General features: G+C 38.5%; 1 protein-coding gene across 7 annotated transcripts in view; it reads left to right on the top strand.

Annotated features, from left to right (window-relative positions):
• The window catches only part of RASGRP3 (RAS guanyl releasing protein 3), a 99647-nt gene that overhangs the window by 42713 nt on the left and 34858 nt on the right, over positions 1 to 22076 (top strand). For all 7 annotated transcript variants that reach the window (XM_072767318.1, XM_026016031.2, XM_072767316.1 and 4 more), the window contains 2 exons: positions 17767 to 17895; positions 21095 to 21289. In XM_072767318.1, the coding sequence (XP_072623419.1) occupies positions 21220 to 21289 (70 nt within the window). In that variant the 5' untranslated portion in view covers positions 17767 to 17895; positions 21095 to 21219. The remainder of the gene's footprint in view (positions 1 to 17766; positions 17896 to 21094; positions 21290 to 22076) is intronic.

Genomic DNA, 22076 nt, shown 5'->3' with positions numbered 1-22076 from the left:
GAATTGTGAGACTGAGCCCCACATTGGGCTCTATGGTGGGTGTAGAGTCTGCTTAAGATCCTTTTTCTCCCTCTCTCTCTGCTCTTCTCCCCCCCAAAAAAGAAAAAAAGTTAATCTTTAATAAATGCTTGTTGGTTGATGAATTGATTGAGTAGCTAAATGAAAATTCTCTTAATTTTTTTATATTCCTGTTTATTTATAGCATAAAAATAATACTATTAACTCTCTTTTTCAGAATTGTTTTGTAGAGTGAAGTTAGATCATGGCCCTATAATGTCTTTTGAAGAAAGACATTAGATAGGCACAAAGCTCCATTTGAGATCATTCAGAGATTACATGTATTATCAATTTCCTTAGTCTGAGAACTGCACTGCACTAATGTCTGAACTCTTGTGGTTTATGGGTCAACAAAATGTCATTGGGCTTGTTATAAGCCCTATTTGAAATGACACCATTTGACAGTGTTTTTTATGAAGTGGCTGGACTTCTATCATTGTCTATGTGCCCTTAGAGCCCTCCTCTTGGCTGTTTTGCCCTGTGGGAACTGACATAGAAGCCCGTGTACCACACAACACAGTGTCCACCCTGCCTCACCTGAGGGTGTCTGGCCAAGGTGCTGAACAAAGTGGTGAAGAAAGCAACTTCACTAGGAGGAGGAGGAGGAGTCTCTCTAGACCTTGACAGCATCATAGGTATCTCTGAAGAGAGAGAGAGAGAGAAATCTTACATTGTACTTAAGTTGTTCTTAAATGGGATATTCAATCTAAGGTTGTACATGGACTCTTGAGGGGATAAACATTTCAGTATCTCAGATTTTTGTAACTCTAAACAGCTGTTGGTAGGAATCAGGGAATGATGTGTTTTTTCTGTCCTTTGCATTGGGCAAGTCCATCTATTCTAAGACATTAAAAAATGACATCAGATGGTAGAACCTCAAGGAATATTGACTTTCTTTTGTCTTCTTCTGAAATCCTCTGAGGCAATAAGTCTTTGTGGGTTTAAATAGTGGTTTCTAAACTTTTATTGATCACAGACCCCTTTGAGACCATGAGTAAGGCTATGGGCCCTCTCCCCAGAAAGAAGATTGTGGGCACAAACACAATTCCACATATGGTGTTGAGGGCTGGGGATCTTACAAATCTGATTCTCTGTTAAGAGTCATGCTGTGGGGCTAAATTGTGTTCCTCCTCAAATTCATAAGTCATAGCTCTAACTCTCAATGTAACTGAATTTAGAAGTAGGGTCTATACAGAAGTAATTAAGATTATATGAGGTCATAAAGGTAAGACTCTAATCCAATAGGGCTGGAACCCATTTAAGAAGAGGAAAAGACAAAAGAGTACTTGTTCACTCTTTATCTCTCCACCATGTGAGGACACAGCAAGAAGAGTGCAAGTCAGGAAGAGTCTTACCAGGAACAAAAATTGGCCGGCACCTTGATCTTGAGCTTCCTAGCTTCTACAACTCTAAAAAATTTCTGTTGTTTATGCTACCCAGTCAGTGATATCTTATTATAGCAGCCAGAGCAGACTAGAAACTGCTGTGCCCCCTAAAGTAGTTGTGCTTTGAAGTAGTGGGTATGGGAAAGGGGCACTCCCAACTGAACAACTTTCCTACATGTGGAAGAACCACCTTGGGGAAGAGAGTATATGGAAGCCTGGGAGAACAGGGACAGGCCCAGCTGGCAACACCATGCCTGGCTCTCTCTTTCTGCCCCAGGCTTCATGAGTCTACACTGACAGATCAAAGTATGAAGGTCATGCAGTAGGATGATGTGTTCTCAAGCTGGATGTGGACCTCTTTTGTAGACCCCCTTCATTTCACTGGCAAGGTTGTCCCTCTGAACCCAGGGCCTCCTTGAATTTCTTCCAAAAATTTAGTAAGAGGCAGGTATCTTCCAGAACACAATAATCTCATTTTGCAAAGTAGAGAGGTCTCTCTCCAAATAAGATTAGAGCTACCCACTCGAGAGACAAATAGCTGAGAACGTGGGAAGTGTTTTGCTCCTTAAAAATCCAGCTTTATCCCTTTTGAAAAGGCTGCCACTAGTGGCGTGGGTAGAAGTTGAAGGTGAGGACAATAGGAACTGTAATTTATAGATCATTTTGGTCTCACACCTGGGAGAGCAAAGGCAGATTCTCAAAGCCTAGTGATGCCATAGGAGTGAGTTTACACTGGGGGAAGGGAGCATGTGCAAGTCTTTTCTGGAAGACTTAAAATGAGAAGCCAAAGTTTGAGTGGCCAAAGTTAACCAACAAAATATGTGTGGTTCATGTGACAGAAGTAAATGATAAGACAGGGTTTGGTGTGGAAGCGTCAGAGCCAGAGAGCCAGTCGTTGGTGCCAGGACCATTTTAAGTTCCAAGGTTCTACCTTCTCAAGCTCACCGTTCCCAACAAACACATCCTTGCCCAGCTCAAAATTACCCAGAACTGCTTCAGATGCCCAGTACCCACCAACCAGGGATTTAACCCTCTTACTCAAACCTCCATTACCATTTTAGACCCCTGAATACAAAAAATATTTTGACAAAGGGAGATGATAGGATAGGAATCATATTTGCAAAGTCAAAGAGCCAAACTTCCTTAAAATCAGACTGATGAGCAGAAATTCTGTGACAGATAGCATATAGGAGCTCTATTTCTCCAAGTCTAAGTTCAAAATCAGCTTTCTGATACATGCACTTTTTATGTCCAGAGACCTCACTGTGAGGCTGGATTCTCTGGACACTCACTGTGAGGGTGTATTTCCCTTTCTTGCCTAAATTCACTGTTTAAACTTGGACAAATTGTTATCCTTTTGGTTCTGGGGCTCATCCTTTATAAAGTGAGGTAGTTTACCTGGCCAAAAAAGGGTCCCCTTGAAAAGTACAAATGTTCTCTGTATCTCCTGTACCACAATCTCTTTCTCTATTGAACTACAGAGTTTCTCTGAGTAGATAAAACAAAGTATTGTCAGAAGACTTGAATGAGCAAGCTGATGAAATCAGGTGTTTGGAGACCAGTCCTTGCAGCTGCACTGTCCAGTAAATAACCCTTCTCTGGTTTCTGGTTTCTCCTTTTAGAGCAATAAACAACAACAAAGGAAGAATACCAGCTCAACTTGTATAGTCACTAGTTACCTGAGTGACTCATGATCTAAGTGCTGGGAATTATCCACAGGAAGCTAGCCTGAAAAGCTCACAGTGATGAGTCCCTGTGTGTTACTCAAATCTGACCTGGAGGAGTAAGCTGTTACTAGCTGTAGTAAACAGATCCAAAGTAATGTAGAGAGGAAATGGAAGAGAATGAAACTAGATACTCACTATAATGTGAGGAATCTAAAGATGTATTTGCCTCTAAGCAAGAATGGTGCATGTTTTTTATATAAATATCCCAGTATACATTCTATTTTCCCTTAATATTTCCAGAATCTACAAAGTAAAGTGTTGAGAGGGAGTTCGCACCAAGTCACATGCTCCTTGGGAACCATTAGTGGACATCTATTTTGTTATGAGAACTTTTCTGCAAAAGGAAAGCACAGAAATCTGAGGGAATTGCAAAACTTGGAGATAATGTAGACATTTTAAACATGTTATAAATGGAAATAAATAATAATTTATTATCCAAAGCAAGCTTGACAAATGCTATAGAAATCCTCAAACATTCTTTCTTGGGCATGAGGTATAGTTTGTCTTGCAATTTGAACCTACTTTGTGAATGAAAATATGCCAGAAGGCATAGTAGCTGTGATTCTTCTTTGCTTAATCCACAAATAGTAACATTTGAAGATCTGCCCGGTGAAGAGTCCTCTTTAGCTTTCACTTAGCATCTGTGATGTCAATAGACAGCGTGATGTGTCTGAGGTAGGGGCTCACAAATACAAATGTCTCCAGGACGAGGAATATAATGAGTGAGGTAGATTCAGGATAAGAAAAATTCTCTTTTTGGGACAAGTGATATTTCGCTGTCCTTCTAAATCTACTAAAAAGAAAAGGCATATAGTAGGATGATAAATGGCAATGACCCTTGACCTCAGCTGGAGAAACAATAGAGAGCAGCGGGAACTTTGAGGAACTAGAAGGCAGTTGCAACTCAGCTTCAGCTGGATGTTGCTTCATGAGGCAGATTGATTTTACCATAAGAATCTGGAAAACTGGATTTGTGAAAAAGTGAAAGTCTGGATTTGTACATGTTGCAAATGATGCAGAATTTTTGAAACTTTGTGAGAGCCAATCCTGTGTGAGCCTAACAACAATAACAACAACAACAACAAATAATATGTTTGTGAGCCAGATCTCTAAGAGGTCACCATTTTTATAATCTGTGAACACTGAGTGAGGAAGACCTTAATTTGCACAATGTTCAATTTGGAGAAAATAACCTAAGACTTGTGGTTCAGTATTTGTAGGTCTTTAGGCATTCTCAGATAAAGAGAAAAATGTCAAAAGAGCATTTGAGGGGCGGCCCGGGTGGCTCAGCGGTTTAGCACTGCCTTTAGCCCAGGGCCTGATCCTGGAGACCCAGGATCGAGTCCCACGTCAGGCTCCCTGCATGGAGCCTGCTTCTCCCTCTGCTTGTGTTTCTGCCCCTCTCTCTGCATCTCTCTGTGTCTCATGGATAAATAAATAAAATCTTAAAAAAAAAAGAGCATTTGAGAACAATATAATTTTTAAGTGAATTTAAAAGTCACTGTACTTTTATATTTAGTTGTTATAGCATCAGAGTCAGTTTCTTAGATTTTATGGAAAGTATGAATTTTGTATTAAGACCCACAAGAACACCTATGCAAGATGTTGCTGATGTCAAGCATATGACATCTATTCAGTCATCTTGCTGTTAACACAGTTCTCAATAAAAAACTCACTGGGATGATTCAGATCACTCCATTTTACAACAAAAATGTGGAGATTTGGAGATATCTAAATGACATGATCAATTTTCTAGTTTTAAGAAAATAGTTTTGGCACCTTGTAGACAGTGCATTATTGAAGTCAAGACTCCCTTATCCAAAACAAAATTAAATTTTTTTGGGGGGGAAAAATAGTATGCCTAAGAACCAAAAACACGTTTATAAAACTTGGGCTCTATTCACATTGATTTAGATACCTGAAGGAAACACATTTTGGGTCTTGAGTGTTCCTTCATTTTCATTATAAACACCTATTGAGATAGTCTAGTATTTTTCCCTCCAGTCTTTGATGGTTTTATGATAGCTCTTTTCCCCTTTATCTCTCAAACCAAGTATTACTGCATAGTAATAAATTAATGAGAGGTTTAAAAATTTTCATTTGTATTTTTCTGTTTTAAGAATGCAATGAATAGGGACACCTGGGTGGCTCAGCAGTTGAGTATTTGCCTTCGGCTCAGGGTGTGATCCTGGAGTCCCAGGATTGAGTCCCACATCGGGCCCTCTGCTTATGTCTCTGCCGATCTCTCTCTCTCTCTCTCTCTCTCTCTTTCTCTCTGTTTCCCATGAATAAATCTTTTTTTTTTTTCTTAAAGAATGCAACAAATAATTGGCACTGTTTTTAGTAGTGAGGAAGTATCTTTTTACCTCAATGCTTGGTAAATCCTTTAGTGCTAATATAGCTAAATAAATAAATACATGCCCTGGCTCCTGGACTAGAAATTAAAGGTATTGAAAAAAGTCACTAAAAATGAGATATTGTGGTGAGATAAAGATTGGTGAGGGTTTAAAACTGTGTGAACATGGGAACTTGTGAAATCCCCACAAATTACCACAGAAGCTGATGAGGTTCTCATTCTAATTTTAGTGCCCAGCTCGGTTTCGCTTACTATTTCAATTCTTCAACATCCTTATTGTGACTAGTGGATCCATCAGCAGAACTTTAGGTGGAAATGTTTTTGTGTGATTTCTACTTTAAAGAATTGCTTTTAATGGATATTAATAATCTGATATGCATTTATTCCCATGCTGGAGAAGAATGATTGGAATGTCAAGACTTGAATCCTATTCAAGACTCTTTGATACACATGAAATATTACTGGGATTTCTATATGACTCTACTAAAATCTCCTGCTCTTTAACGTCTTTGGGGCCATGTATGTGTCTTTGTATCCCCTTAAGTATTTATATGTTTGATAGATATTTCTTTAAAAATAAGTTAATATTTACAAATATTAACCTAAGTATAAATAAGTAAATATGAATAGGTTGGGCTGTATGTCTAGAGGCAGTTACTTTGTCCTCCCAAAATAGTGAACACTACATAGTAAGAAGCTGATCATGGCATCTTTATTTAGGGAAATATAGGCATGAGGCACAGTTAGTAGAAATGGGATTAAGGGGCACCTGGGGGGATCCCTGGGTGGTGCAGCGGTTTGGCGCCTGCCTTTGGCCCAGGGCGCGATCCTGGAGACCCGGGATCGAATCCCACGTCGGGCTCCTGGTGCATGGAGCCTGCTTCTCCCTCTGCCTTTATCTCTGCCTTGTCTCTGCCTCTCTCTCTCTATATGACTGTCATAAATTAAAAAAAAAAAATCTTAAAAAAAAAAAAGGGGGGGCACCTGGGTAGCTCATTGGCTGAGTGTCTGCCTTTGGCTCAGGTCGTGATCCCGTGGTCTTGGGATCCAGTCTCACATTGGGCTCCCCAGAGGGAGCCTGCTTCTCCTTCTGCCTATGTCTCTGCCTCTCTCTCTCTCTCTCTCTCCTTGTCCCTCGTGAATAAACAAATAAATAACACTAAAAAAAATGGGATTTAAACTAGTTCTCCCTTCATAACTCAAATTTCTGGCCTATGCTGCCTTTCCCCCTGGTTTCTTTGTTTCTGTCTCTTCTTTCTTTTACAAAATGAGTATATGTAGATAAAATATATGGGGCTTATAACTTTGAGAGAAATGTTATAAATAGGAATCATTTTATTCCAAAAGGTAGAGGGCACTTTTTACTCATTTATTAGGAAGAAAAGAATAGTAGCTAACACTTACTAAGAATATACTATGTTCCAGTTAATAAGCACTTATCGTATATTAACTCATTTAATTCTCGTAACAACCCTACAACATAGATCCTTTTACTATCCGACTATACAGGTAAAGGTACAGAGACATAGAAAGATTACATAACTTGCCCAAGGCCACATACTAGAAAGCATAAGAGTCAAATTTGGTCTGGCTCTAGAGTCCAGACTCTTATCCATCAGTTAAGCTGTACTCAGAACTCATTACATGACTAAATGTGCGAAGCCTGCCCAAACCCATAGGAAAGGGCTGCTGCATTTGGATTATATTGCCTGGGCCTTCACAGTGGCTTTTGGTTCCAATGCCTAGAGTGGTAGTTCCTTTCCCCCTACTCGATGTTTGTTGACTGAAAGAATGAACACATAGATACTTTAATTGCAGTTGTAAGAGCTCCCCACTCTGTTACCATTCCTGCTTCTCCACAGCTCTCTGCCTTTTTCAGTGTCATTTTCTTTGCATGTGGTTTCTTCTTTTCTCCACTCAGAGCAACCCCACTCATGCTTTAAAGCCCAGCTCAACTCTATGAGTCAGAAATTTTTACTTCTCTCGTGACTCTTTCCTAATGCCTTGTATCATCATTTCTGTTTATTTTGTGCCCCTCTCTTTAGATTCTAAGGCCTCTGAGATCACAATCTGTGCCTGATATAATCTTGTACCTCTGCCATGGTGTTAATCACAGTGCCTGGCACAGAAATAAGTGTTTATTAAATAAATGATAAAATGACTGGAAGAAATATTCAGTGTAATTTTATTCTCTGTAACATAAATCTGTAATAAAAATCTGGAAGCATGTCTTGAAATTCCATCAGGGGCATGCTAATATAAGATGAGTAAATTCATTCAATAAAAGGAAAAAATTCAAGACAAAAATAAGATGAAAGGAAAAAAGTAGAAAAGAAACAAATTTGAAGTCTGCAGATGATGTTGGAAGAATAAGATGGCAGAGCAAGATAGCCATATACAGATATCAGACACACTTCTGGGTTGAGAGCTTGAAAGACAAAAGACACAGTCTGATTCTTTTTTTTTTTTTTTTTAAGATTTTATTTACTTATTCATGAGAGAGAGAGAGAGAGAGAGAGAGAGGCGCAGGCAGAGACACAGGCAGAGGGAGAAGCAGTCTCCACGCAGGGAGCCCGATGTGGGACTCGATCCTGGGTCTCCAGGATCACATCCTGGGCTGAAGGCAGCGCTAAGCCACTGAGCCACCCGGGCTGCCCCCCAGTCTGATTCTTAAGAAACTGCTGGGGAGACAGAGCCATCAGCAACATAAATCATACAAAGCCTAACACAAGTCAGGACATTGAGTACCAAGTCTGCCTGGAGGAGCTGCGAGGGGCAGGGGGGGGAGGTGGGGGGGGAAGAATTCAAGTAAGCATTTAAGAAGTAAGCATGTGATTGCCAAACAGACATATTGAGGGGAAAGGAAACATTCTAAAAAAGAAACAGTATGCACAAAGCATGATGTCCTGGTCAGTTGGGGCTACTGCAACAAAAATACCATAGACTGGGTGACTTAAGCAACAAACCACTTCATGACCTCATTATCTCCCAAAGGCTCCATCTCATAATACTTAGGAGTGGCAGTGGAGAGAAAGAGGGGTGGACACATGGGAGAAGTATTTGGAAGGTAGATGCTCAGACTTGGGCATAGAAGGATGGTTAAAGAAAATGCTGGGAGGTCTAGGATGAGTCCCAAATTTCTGACATGGAATACTGGGAGGCAAACTGAGCCATGCATCAAGGAAGGCTATATAGGTACAGCAGTTTAGGAGGGTGAAGGGGACATTTTTTAAATAAACAATTGTAGTGGAAATATAATTTGTATGCTATTAGAATCTGTCCTTTTCGAGTGTACAGCTTTGCGATTTTTTAGTCGTTTCACTCTGTTGTTCACCAGCTGCCACTATCAATCTTCAGAACATTTTCATCACTCCCAAAAGAAACCCTGAACTTGTAGTCACTCCTTATGCCTCCCTTCCCTCAGCCCTGAGAAGCCACTGATTTACTTTCTGTCTCTATGAGTAGAGTCATGAGTAGAGTCTTTGGCTATTCTGAGAATTTCATTTAAATGGAATTATACAATATGTGGCCTTTTTGTTTTTTGGTCTGGCCTTTTTCACTTAGCATTATGTTTTCAAGGTGTACCCATCCTGCAGCATGTACCAGTACTGTATTCTTTTTTATGGCTGAATCAAATTCCATTATACACATATACCATTTTGTCCATCTACTTTTCAGTTCATGGACATTTGGGTTGTTTCAACTTTGGGGCTGTATGAATAGTACTACTGAACTTATGTGGACGTAAGTTTTCAATTCTTTCAGGTATCTATCTACCTAGGAGTGAATTTGCTGAAGTGTTATGGTAACTCTACGTTTAAGTTTTTGAGAAACTTCCAAATTGTTTTCCCAAGTGGCTGCACCATTTCATATCTCTAGTAGCAATGTATGATGGTAAGGTATGAAAGCCTACCTACAAGTGAAACTTTCTCAAAGGTACCCACTATTAAGTGACAGAGCTGAGACACTACCCCAGGTCTGCCTGTCTGCAGCCCCCACTCCTGCTCCAATAGAGTACAGCATGTAGCTGGCCTCATTTGGAGTCACTGACATGGAGGTGGTAGTGGAAGCTGTGGCTGTGGATGAGTTTACCACGGAGAGTCTGAGGTGACAAGAAAAGTCCAGGCACGAATACCTGTAGACCCCCAGCCATAGGAGAAGTCTGTGTGTGACTGAGGTGTGACCAGAGACACACGAGGAAAACCATCCGAGGGAAGAATTTCAGGGGGAGGGTGGTCAAGAGGTAACACAGGGCTGCTGAGCCTTAGCATATACATGGTGTCTCCACCAGAGTAGTTGCAGTGAAATGTGGGGGTGGGAAGAAAGGGGAGGACTGGACAGAGTTTGATTTGGGTGGACTAATGAGAAGATGCAACCAATCCAGCAAATTCTACATGGTTGTAAAAGGATGAGAGAGATAGGGGAGGTGTCCAGGAGGGAGCTGGTGTCTTTTGTTTGTTTCTGGGTTTGGCCAGAAAAGACACCTCATGGTTACTTGAACTGCTAACAATTTCGCTCCAATCATTCTCCCTTTTTAGAATTATATCAACAAAGCCATATTTCCAGTCCTTTGTCTCCTCCAACTCTTTAGTAGTTACTTTTTAGAAGGAATCTTCCTCTCCCTCTGTTTTTCTTCTTTCTGTGTCTCTCTAGATCCTCTAATAAGAAAAAAAATACCCATCTGATTCATGTTTCTAGCTGTTACACAATCTCCAAATGGTAATTTGGCATATTAACAAACTAGTACTGTCAATCTCTAAATTCTGTGAGAATTCCAAAGTTCTTTTCAGCATTGTGATGGATGCCCACTGACTTCCTCATACTCTGTCTGTAATATGCTATTAATCCATTTATAATATTGTTCTAGTGTGGAAATATCTTCTAAATTCTAAATAACCACTTTACAAAAATATAGTTGGGAACATTTCATAATTTTAGGACTTCCTTTTTTTTTCATTGTGTTTTAGGCTCTTAAAACCTTTTTTAAGTGGACTTTTTTTGCTCTAATGAGGAAGACAGAGTAATATTGTTTCTCTGTGTTAGGGATGATGAAAGCAAGCATTAGAGAAGTTAAGTGGGACCTAAGACACTTAACTTATATATTAGTCACTAATATTTTCTCTTTTGCTGACATATATTAGTCACTAATATTTTCTCTCTTGTTGGTATGTATAAGGATTTCTTTTCAGGAATAAGGTGAAATTAGTTAATGCCGTAAATGAGAAGAAAAAAGATACCACTACCTCTTGAGATGTGTTTTCCTTTTAGAGAAAGGAAAAAACATTTGCTGTAGGAAAAACACCTGAAATCAGAAAGGATGACAAAGTCATTAACTGGAGTCTTCTAATTATGGCCTTTGGGCTGTATACATTTAATTGAGAATACAGAAATAATTTTAAAAGCACTTTTTTTGGTTCCTATATTATACTTTTAATTGGTTTCAGTAAAAGATCTAGCCGGGGGGCGCCTGGGTGGCTTAGTTGAATAAGCCTTTGATGTCTGCTTTTGGCTCAGGTCATGATCCTGGGGTCCTGGGATTGAGTCCCACATTGAGCCCCCACTGCTTATGGTTCTCTCTCTCTCTCTCTCAAATAAATTAATAAAATCTTTTTAAAAAATAAAGGTCTAGCCCCAAATCCTCGATTCAGAAGTATTTGCAAAGTGAGACTTTACCATCCCACCAAAGAATACTCTGAACATGCTGGTTTCTAAATAGGAGCAAAAGCTTTCATTTGGATGATAGCACAGCTTTACTTAAAAAGGAGAAATTAATATTACATCCTTGAATGGGTCTGTATATGTGTATACAAAAGTTAGCATTAGAATAGTGCAAGAAATTTAACTTTTAAAGGTCATCACTGTTGGGGATCCCTGGGTGGCTCAGCGGTTTGGCACCTGCCTTTGGTCCAGGGCGCGATCCTAGAGTCCCGGGATTGAGTCCCGTGTCGGGCTCCCTGCATGGAGCCTGCTTCGCCCTCTGCCTGTGTCTCAGCCTCTCTCTCTCTCTCTCTCTCTCTCTCTCTCTATGTCTATCATGAATAAATAAAATCTTTTAAAAAAGTCATCACCGTTAATAGTAAAATTGGATAATAAATTTAATACTACTAATAAAGCAGCATTATATAATCCCAGTGCTTTTCACAGTGCATCCATTTACTTATGCTTTTTAAAAAATCCAATGTCAGTTCAGAACTCAGTGCATCCCAATCATTTTATTGTCATCAGCTCTTATTCTAAGTATTGTCCCATATGTGTTCTTTTTTCCTGTGAGGGTAAAAGTTTCTTGATAACAAATTGATGATATCAATCTGCCCAATTCTGGAATCAAGCTCAGATATTTCTGGCTGTTTTGCTGTCTGGTACCACTGAGTTTGGTATTTCCTATTCTAGTTCTGTGACCCATAAATATCCTCAGATGTCTCCTCTTTCAGGAAGCCTTTCCATATCTTTTTGGTTAAATTTGATCCCACTTTTGTGCTCTCATAAACACTCAGAGCATGTTTCTGTGACACTGGACTTACTGGGCTCATTGTTTTATAATTATTGGTTTATAATCTGTATCCTACAAGGGGATATAGGCCCTTTAAGTGGGTTCTTTACATCTCCAGGCCATATGATAGCACCTAGTGTTTAAAAGACATTTAATAATCATTGGCCCTTTTTTTTTGGTTCAACCAAACATCTTTCTGTGAGCATGGTGATACTTTTGAAGTCTGGTGCTTCTTGCTGTATTCCTATGAAAGAACTTAGAACTCAGGTTTTAAAATGCTTTCCAAGATTTTCAGAGATGGGCAGCTTCCACCCCAGCAGAGAATGATGGTAGGTTAGAGAGAGAGATGATACTGCAGGCTGTGCTTTCTGTTCACATTCTTTTGTTTATCTTCATTCTCTTAGATCCCCTTTATGTAGATTCTAACCCCTAAGATTGTCATTTGGCCCCAGTGGGTGGATTTCTAAGAGTTTTATTCACTCATGCCAGTTGCTGAAAATGTCTTCTTGCTCCTGGTGGGCACATAGGCATAACTATGTTAGTACTGATACCAAGTACTGAACAGAAGTCAATAAGCTGAGCTCAGAGCTCATCCCACATGGTCTCCTTGAATTTTTTGTAAGGACTAATTAACAAGGTTTAACTGAGTTTTATTTATTGCTAGATTTCTGGGGAGAATACTGGCCTCCCAGAGTGCAATGGGTAAAGCACTCCAGCACCATATTGGCACTGACAGCATTCAAAACGATGACTTCTTCCTCCTTCTCCTCCACCAGCATCATCATCATCTAGTTCACTCTGGAGTAAATGAACAATCAAAGGATAAGGGGACGTGACCTCATTTCAGGGGATTTGGAACCAGGTCCTTCTCAAGCATTAGTGCCACAGACAAAATTTTTAGAAATATAATGCTGAAGAAAACACCCGATCTTCATAAAAACTGTTTTCCCAAAGCTTAAAATGGTAACTTCTAAGCTAAATGTTTTCTAGTTCTGAATCTTATTTTGGGATATTATTTACAATCGGAACACTAGAGTTGCCATAGGAGGTCATAACCTTTCCACAGAGTTGAATGTGTCCATCTGGAAACCATCTGATTGCAAATGTCCAATATGTGCATATATTGGTTCTCTTCTGTGTTTGGCTTCAGCCAAATGCTAGGAAAATATCTCTTTGGTTGGACTTTGGAATTTCATATTTATTACTATAGTTTCTTCAAGATTCTCATTTCTCATTCAACTCATGTCAGATAGCTATAAATATGTTTGCTTGGTTGCTGATAATAAATATCAGTAACCAAGAAAATAAATATAATACAGCTTAACCTTGTTACTTAATTGTTAACCCAAATAACAAGGGGGCCTTTGGAATGAGCTTTGAGCTGCTTATTTGACTTCCATTCAGTATTTGGTACCAGTGAGTCCCTGAAATGCCACGCTTGCTGTAATAATGATGGTTATTCATCTTCAGACAATAGGGCCAGTGATAGAATACTTAGAATCTAAGCAGAGGGCATAGTCCACATTTGTTCTAGACAATGCCCAGAAATTGATCTAATAGGCAAGTCTTAAGAACAGTTAACACTTGTGTGGGTAGTAGAAAAAATATAAATTTTCAGGTTTAGACGGACCTGGCTTTGCCACTAAACTAGTAACATAATATGGACAAATAACTTAATTTTCATATGCCTCAACTTCATCATCTATGAAATAGAATAATATTTCGATCTCAGGATATTACAAGATTTAAATATAATATTCCCAACATTATGTGTATCACATTACATGCCACCAGCAAGTAGTATTTGAGAGAGCTATTATTACTTTGTTTTCTTAAATCCACAACAATGTTGATTACTAATGCCCTATTGATTTAGGAAAAGCTCATTGTAGGAGAAAAACAACAACAAAAGTTTAAAACCCAGGAAAACTTCATTATCACGTTAAATAAATCCATCCAAGACAAGAATGAAAAAAAAATTACTTTCAGAGTTGAGAAAGTATTTTCTGCAGCTACTCCATATGTCATTGTTAAATAACAATTTGGGGATATTGCTCCATTATTCATAAATGTGTGTGAGGGAGCAGAGATACAGGAATCCCGGCAGGGATTGTAGAGGACACGGCAATGGTGGCTGAGGCTGTAGATACCTGAATGCAATATCCTGGATCAAGACAAATGAGACAAATGATTTCTTTATTATTTCACTTCCAGTAGGGTCTGTCTTCACCATTTGAAGCAAAGCTAGGTGAAATGGGAGGGATGCATGCTCTTGTGAGGGAACTGCCTAGCAAATGGCAGCCATGCTTTAGCTCTGAATTATGGAAACCACATGTGACTGGACTATATAATAGCATTAACTCAGAATTGCCTGTTCCATAAAGAAGAAACTTGCCATATAAGTTGTTCCAGAAAAGTTAAATAATTTCAGAAACGTGGCACAAGTGAGTGATGTCACCCAGGGAACAGGGAACACTAAACTTCTCTCAAAACAAACTCCAGAAGAGAAACATCAGCCCTTGCAATGGAAATAATGGAAAATAGCCCAGTAATTCTGGTTTCTTTCTTCTGTGCTTTACATCTGTTGCATATTTTTTCCTCTTGATAAACCTTGGATCTTCCAGCAGATGACCTTATCTCCTTTTTAGAGTTAATGAATCATTAGAAACTTCCTTGACTTCCTGCTATCAAAAGGACAAATCTATCTATACCTCTACTCATTCTCCCCCTTTTTCCTGCTGTTGAATTGAAAAAGGTGACCTGTTACCATATCCAAGGTAAATCCCTCCACCTAGGCATGGGGCCATCACTTTTATCCTCTCAGGGACTTTGTTATATAGATTAAATTCTTTTTGTCCTGTTCCTTAAATTTTCCTTTCCACTGATTCTTAGCACTTAAATATGCTCAAGGATCAATTCAGAAATTTAATAGGTTTCCAGAAGCTAAGTCAACATTTCCCTTTGGATGTCTCAGACATCTCTAACTTAACCCATCTAAAACTGGACTCATCATTGTTTACTATGAACTTCCTTCTCCTTCCTCTTCCCCTCAGTTTCTCAATCTCAAGGGATTGGCTCTATAACCCAACCAAATGTCTAGCTAGAAACTTGGAAGTTATTAGCAGAAACCTTTCTGTTCATTCTCCAAAGCCATAGGATCAGCAAATCTTGTTGCATCTATTTTCAAATTATATTCTGTAGCCAGCCCTCCTTATCATCTCTACTGCCACACGCGGGTTTAGATAGCAATCTGTCTCTTGCCTAGATTGTTATAATTGACTACTAACTGGTTTCTGCATCAGGGTACATCTCTTTTCCATACTGCAGCTGAAGGGATCTTTAAAAAAACTTACATAGGATCATGCCACATTCTTACTCCCCTTTAAAACAATGGTTTCCCACTGCCTTTCAGATAAAGCCCACACTCCTTCATATAGCTTAACAATACTGATCATGAGCTACGCCTATGGATTTTTTAGTCTCATGTCTTGCCACATTCAATACTTGAGTCATTCTAAATGTCTTTCAGCTTTTCATAATTGCCATCTTCCCATCCACTCTTTGCCTAGCTAAAACTCCTTTGGCTCCTGGAATAAAATTAGAGTTCTTACCCTTCCTGGGATTCTTTATTGTAATTACTTGTTTAATTCTTTACTAGAGTATAAGAATTATGTCTTTCTTGCTCACCAATTTATCCTTTTCTCTGTTTGTACCCAATCTCTTCTACCAGCCACTCTAGTATCTTGTTTAGTATCTGGTGTCTAATAGATCCTCAGTATCTGTCAAATAAATTCATTAGTTTTTAGGGTTTTGTTATCATTTCTCTTACTGAGCTTAATAGCCTTGATTTTTCCAATGGAGTCTCAGAGAATATAATCACAGCATCTTTCAAATCTTATGTCTGTGGTGAGAAAAGTAGATTAAGCTTGAATGTGGCCAGAACAACAAATGCTATGACACATTAGTTGTTAATCCTTAAGGCTAAAAGGTTTGTAATAATTAGCATTCATTCTCACTAAGGATTTAGGCATTTAGAGAAATCCCCTTATCTCCATACAAAGGTCATATAAAAGCAAAGACATATTTGTGGTCATTTATAAATAAAGACAATATCTGCCATTAGGAGGGAAGAGTCTTTAAGGGCTTTTGTTATTTTTTTTTTTATTGCAATGGAGATAATGCTATAGACGAGACTATCTTTGGAAGTTCTAATATGGCCAACATCATTTCAAAACTATTTGTTGAATACTTACTAGATATAATATTTCACCTTATAAATCCTACAATCCTGGAACCAGGAGCAAACTTTGCTGTCATTCTGGCATGCTTCCTAGACACCATCTGGGAATTAAGCCTACAACATCTCTGACAGTCATTACTTTACTTTGGCTGGAGAACTTTTGGGAATGGAATTCCATTGCTGATGAGGCCACCTGCCCTACCCCTGGCAGCTCTAGTGTCACAATATTTTTTCTCTGATTTCCTTTTTCCTTCTCTAATGTAACACCTCTCTTCCTGTCACTTCAATCATATTGGTCCTTAATTTCACCTAAGTCCTCATTTTAGAAACCCTTACATTTTGGAAGGATTGGGTGCCTGGGTGGCTAAGTGTCTGCCTTCAGCTCAGGTCATGATCCCAGGGTCCTGGGATCGAGTCGTGCTTTGGGCTCCTGCTCCACAGGGAAACTGCCTCTCCTACCTCTTTCATGAATAAATAAATAAAAATCTTTAAAAAAATATTGGAAGGGAAGAGGTAGTGTGGGCAACCAGTGTTCTATAGGACCTGCAGTGGGTAGATTTTACCTCTGTAACTCCTTCAACAGTCTAGTAAAGTAAGCAGCATTAATGGCATTTTACTCAGAGGTAAGTAAAACTTTTCCCATTTGCTTATCTAATGTTGAAATCCAGTCCAAGATTATGAGTCAAGAGGCTTGGGTGCTAATTTATGTCTGTTAATGGACAGCTGTATAGAATTGGCTCCTTTTTACTATTTCTAAAATTGGGAGCTTGGTTCTTATTGTCCTAGGAAACTTCATGAGGATTTTTTGAAGATAGAGGCTTTCATGTTAATGAAAGCCTTTTTGCTGCATGAATACATCATGGCCTTTGGAAATCACACCCAAAAGAACTCTATTGACCTTTTGAAGTGAGAACTTCTCTCTTAGAAGTAATTCAAGCCCTGGGGAAATTTTTGGCTTATTATGTCCTTTTCAAACTTGTGAGAAAATGTGGATGCTGGAGAGCAGTAATTTTCATTGCAGCCAAAGAGTACCTATCAACACTATAAAGCAAGTCTCAAATCATTTGGAGACTAAACAACCTGGACTAAAATAACATTGACATTCAGGTTGTGACAGGAGTGATTTAGAGTTAGTTTGATGATCACCACAACAAACTGTTTTAGAGATTTACTAACATTCCAAAGTTAGTGTTTGGAAATTCTTAAGGACTACTCCAAAGATAAAAGTATATTTGGATCAAAATAGTAGTTTACACAATGGATATAAATTTTGATTTTGCCACATTTGCAGGGCTTTAATAGGCTGATTTTTTTTAATTACTTGATTTAAAAAAAGTCCTCAAATAACTATATTGAATAATTTTATTTTTTTAAATTGACTTTGTAGATGAAATTTAGACAAAATTTCAAAACTACCTATAGGGTTTTGGGAATACTGTAACACAATGTAGATTCTTTTGGGCGTTTATTAATTAACTCTGCCTGGGGATTTCTTTATGTTCTTCTATCAGGTTCTCCAAAGTACTTGTTATTCAAGGTGGATAAGCTGGTTCTGCAGACTGCATCCCCAGTGCATTTTCCAATGATGATAACTGCCCTTAAAATTCGTTCAGACCTGGATATCTTTCAGTGTGAAACCAGTGAGTATTTCTTTAAACTACTGTAGATTATGTAAGAAACTTGACAAGATAAATATGCCTAGAAAAACCAAAAGAAACATGCTATGATACTAATGAGTGTTATCTTTGGATGATGAGGTTATGGATAACATTTTTTCCTTCCCTTTTCCTTACTGTCCTATATTAAAGGATGAATATATATTGCTGCTTTAAAAAAAATTGTTTATTTATTTATGAGAGACACAAAAAGAGGGAGAGAGAGAGAGAGAGAGGCAGAGGGAGAAGCAGGCTCCATGCAGGGAGCCCAATGTGGGACTCCCGGGTCCCCAGGATCATACCCTGGTCCAAAGGCGGTGCTAAACTGCTGAGCCACCCAGGCTGCCCCTATATTGCTTCTATAATAGAAAAGCTTTACTTTTGGAGAAGCAGTTGTAGACACGATAATATCCACACATATAAAAATTAAATTTCAGGTACACGTTCAGGTAACAAAATGCTAAGCAGGGACATAGACATATCTATTGATTGCAGAGACAGATTGTAACTGGATAGTCCAGCCTACCTGGCTTTCAGATGCTGGCTTCATTGCAGATCATAAATATAACTCCAAACATGGTGACAGGTCTTTGGTACAAGGTTATTTCTAACCCCTTATGGAAAGGTATCAGGAAACCCCTCCATAAGGTATTCCTTATAGAGAGGAATCGGGAAACCCCAGATTCCTCAAGTAGATCTGCTGAATAATTTTTCTTTTGATCTGAGAATCTAGTTTAGTTAATCTAGGCTGCTTGGATCTAACTTTATTATTTATTGTTTAGTTAATCTAGTTAACTAAATAATAGTTAATCTAGTTAACTAGATTATTAGTTAATCTAGGCTGTTTGGATCTAAATTTATTTTTATTATTCAGTAAAAGTTAACAAGATAAAAAATGTCTATATATATGAGAGCGGTAATCAAACTTGTCACTTGTCCAATCTTGACTTTAATGGGATTGACAGAATTTACATTAGGGAAATAAGAAAAGGGTTGCCCCCAGAATGTTCTAGAAGAGATAAAAAGTTCTTGTTATGAATACAGACAGATACTATTAAGTCTAGAAAGCTCGCAGGAACTTCTGTCCCAGGATGTTTACTAAAAGCTGATTTAAATTACTAAAACTAACAAAGGTGTAGTACACATTCATACAAATATATACATATTCAAAGACAAAGCTTTAACAAGTTTTTTATTTTATTTGTTTATTCATCCATCTACTTATTCATTAATTCATCAAATGCTTTTCTTGGTATCTTCTCTGTGAGGGACAAAAATTTTTGGAGTTGAGCACACCAAAAGAGAACAAAACACAAAAATCCCTGTATTCATAGAGCTTATGCTTATAGTGCTAGAGAGATTTCAAAACAAATAAACAGGTAAAATATATAGTATGTCATGTGGGGTTAATCGTTAGGAAGAAAAATAATTCAGGAGGTGAGGAAAGGCATGCCAAATAGGAGGTGAGTTTGGGGAGAAAGGTCTTGTTGTTCTAAATAGGGTGGTCAGGAAAGGCCTCACCAATACGGTAACTTGGTCAAGAGATATAAAAAGAGTTGGTTCCAGACATCTTTAATATTTCCCTTTGACAAATCATTTGAGCAGCAGAAGTGGGAGAGCACTGATCCAGTGTTTCTGTTATTTTTACAGCACATGGGAAATAATTCTATTTTTTATTCTTTGAGCATGGCACCTCCGGTATAAGAATATGGTTTTCACACAGAAATAATACATGGCAAAAAATTCTCTTTGGATTTATGTGCCTAGTGCACAGACCCACTCAAATGTCACTCTTTGGTGGTCTTATTGAACTAACACAACCAAACACATTAGCTTCTTTTTCTATTCATTCGTGTGTTTGTCTTCTGAAGTTGACTTTGAGCCTACTGAAGGCAGGGATGGGACAATGATTTGTTCATCTTGGCAGCCTCAGTACTTAGCTCAGTGCCTGGCATTTGTTGGGTACTCAATGATTACTAGTTGAATAAATATATTTTGAAAGTAAAATAGACACTGACTTCAAACAGTTTAAGAGATTAAGGCCCAGTGGCCACATTTGCCTATTAAACTGACCAAAGTGGATAACTGTCTTACATCATGATCTCTGACCTTCTCTAAGAGCTATATATAGGGAGCTGTCATAAGGAATCTGTAAAATAAAATGATGGTGTTTCCAATGGCAGTACTTCCAGTGTAAGGAACCCTAACAGGTTATTTCTAATCCCATGCTTCCCATGACGATGCTGTAAAATGGGACCTCTGTTATATCCACATTTTTCTTCTACCTATGCAACAGATCATTTGGCTATGACCAGCTTCTGATATGGTATGGAGGAGTGATATTCTTCACTAGATTACGGGGCCAAATTGTAACAGTTTATGATATCCCTACTTGAGAGAGCAATGAAAGACAGAACAGGAAACTAAAAGTTTTATTTTACAACAGAGTCCTGATTCTAGGCCTTATTAATTGTCTGGTTTGAGACCAGTTGCAGAATCTCTGCAAATCTCATGATCTCATCTGTAAACTGGGAATAATAATTACTATTGTTAGGAAGCATTGCTATGAAGCATCACTGTGTGGGTCATAATGGTATTATTATGAAGGTCAAGTTGGATAATATATTTAAAGCATTTGGTATGGTACCTGGTATATAATGTGAGTGGTCAATAGCTTATTGTTAATACTTTCACTATTACTACTACCACTACTACTCTACTAATGTTACTATTACTATTAAAAATAGGCAAGTAAGATTTTTTAAATCAGTTATTGAATGTATATATGATCATTGAGGATGATGCTCACCAGTATATTTGAACTTTAAAATTTATCTCCTTCTATATACTTGTAATAATATTAAACCATGTAACATTTGTAATATTCTTAAATATCTCTCATCACTTAAGAATATGAAGAAAGTGTAAGATCTTGTATCAAAAAAATGTCAGCTACAAAATGGAATGGTATCTAACAGAACATTTCTGTGGTCTTGGAGCACCCTGCATACCAAGGAACAGTTTTGTAGGCATTTTGCCATCCTCGTGGTTGACATAATCTCTGTCACTCTGATCCTTGTAAAAGGATACAGTCATTGGAAGTCCTTATCTTTTTAGGTAGGGAAGTAATACTCTAATGTGGTCTGCACTCTGGTCTGATAACTTTCTTTTCTTGTTTCTTTAGAATCTTGAAGTATAACTAAGAATAGACACTGGTACCAACACAAACATTACCAAGTTACAGGATTATGGAGATGGTCTATCTGATGCTGAAAATGTGTCTAGTTTTTTGACAACGGCTATATAACCATGGGGTCAAGTGGACTTGGAAAAGCAGCAACGTTAGATGAACTGCTGAGCACTTGCATTGAGATGTTTGGTATGAGCCTTTTCTCCCTTTGATATACCTTGATAGTCTCACTTCCCCTTTCTTCAGATGCAAGTGTTGCTGTGGAACAGAATTCAGTCTCCATCTTTAGTATTTAAGTCCTTTTTCATTTACCTCAATCTATCTCCCTAATAACACTGCCCTCTGCATTTCCTTCCCTCTACTGCCCATAGCTAACATGCCAGCCACTCTGTCTACTTAATGTTTCTGGAACATTCCCTGCATCTTTCTACCTCTGTGCCTTCACTGAAATTCTGCTTCAGGGCTCATCTCAGATACTGTCTCAGATGTTGACAATACCATTCCTAATCCCCACTGTCAGGAATGCTAACTGCTTCCTTCCACAGTCCTTTGTGACTTTCTTAGGGTGCTGTGATCCTCTCTCCATCTTTTGGCTCAGACAAGTGTGAGTAGCACAATCTGCTCCATTCTACATGTGCATATATGTCTTAGATCTCCTACTAGGTTACAAACTTTACAGCCATATGCTTTTTTTTTTTTTTTTAAGATTTTATTTATTTATGACAGACACACAGAGAGAGAGAGAGGGGCAGGGACACAGGCAGAGGGAGAAGCAGGCTCCATGCAGGGAGCCTGACATGGGACTCAATCCTGGGTCTCTAGGATCATACCCCGGGCCAAAGGTGGCGCTAAACCACTGAGCCACCGGGGCTGCCCAGCCATATGCTTTTTAAACATTGTTTACATATCTACTTCAGCGTTTCAGATTATTCTTTGCACAAAGTCATGTGGGTTTTTTTTTAATTTTTTAAAATTG

This window comes from Vulpes vulpes, chromosome 8, assembly GCF_048418805.1.
Source record: "Vulpes vulpes isolate BD-2025 chromosome 8, VulVul3, whole genome shotgun sequence".
Classification (NCBI taxonomy): domain Eukaryota; kingdom Metazoa; phylum Chordata; class Mammalia; order Carnivora; family Canidae; genus Vulpes; species Vulpes vulpes.
This window is presented reverse-complemented; position numbering and strand designations above follow the sequence as displayed.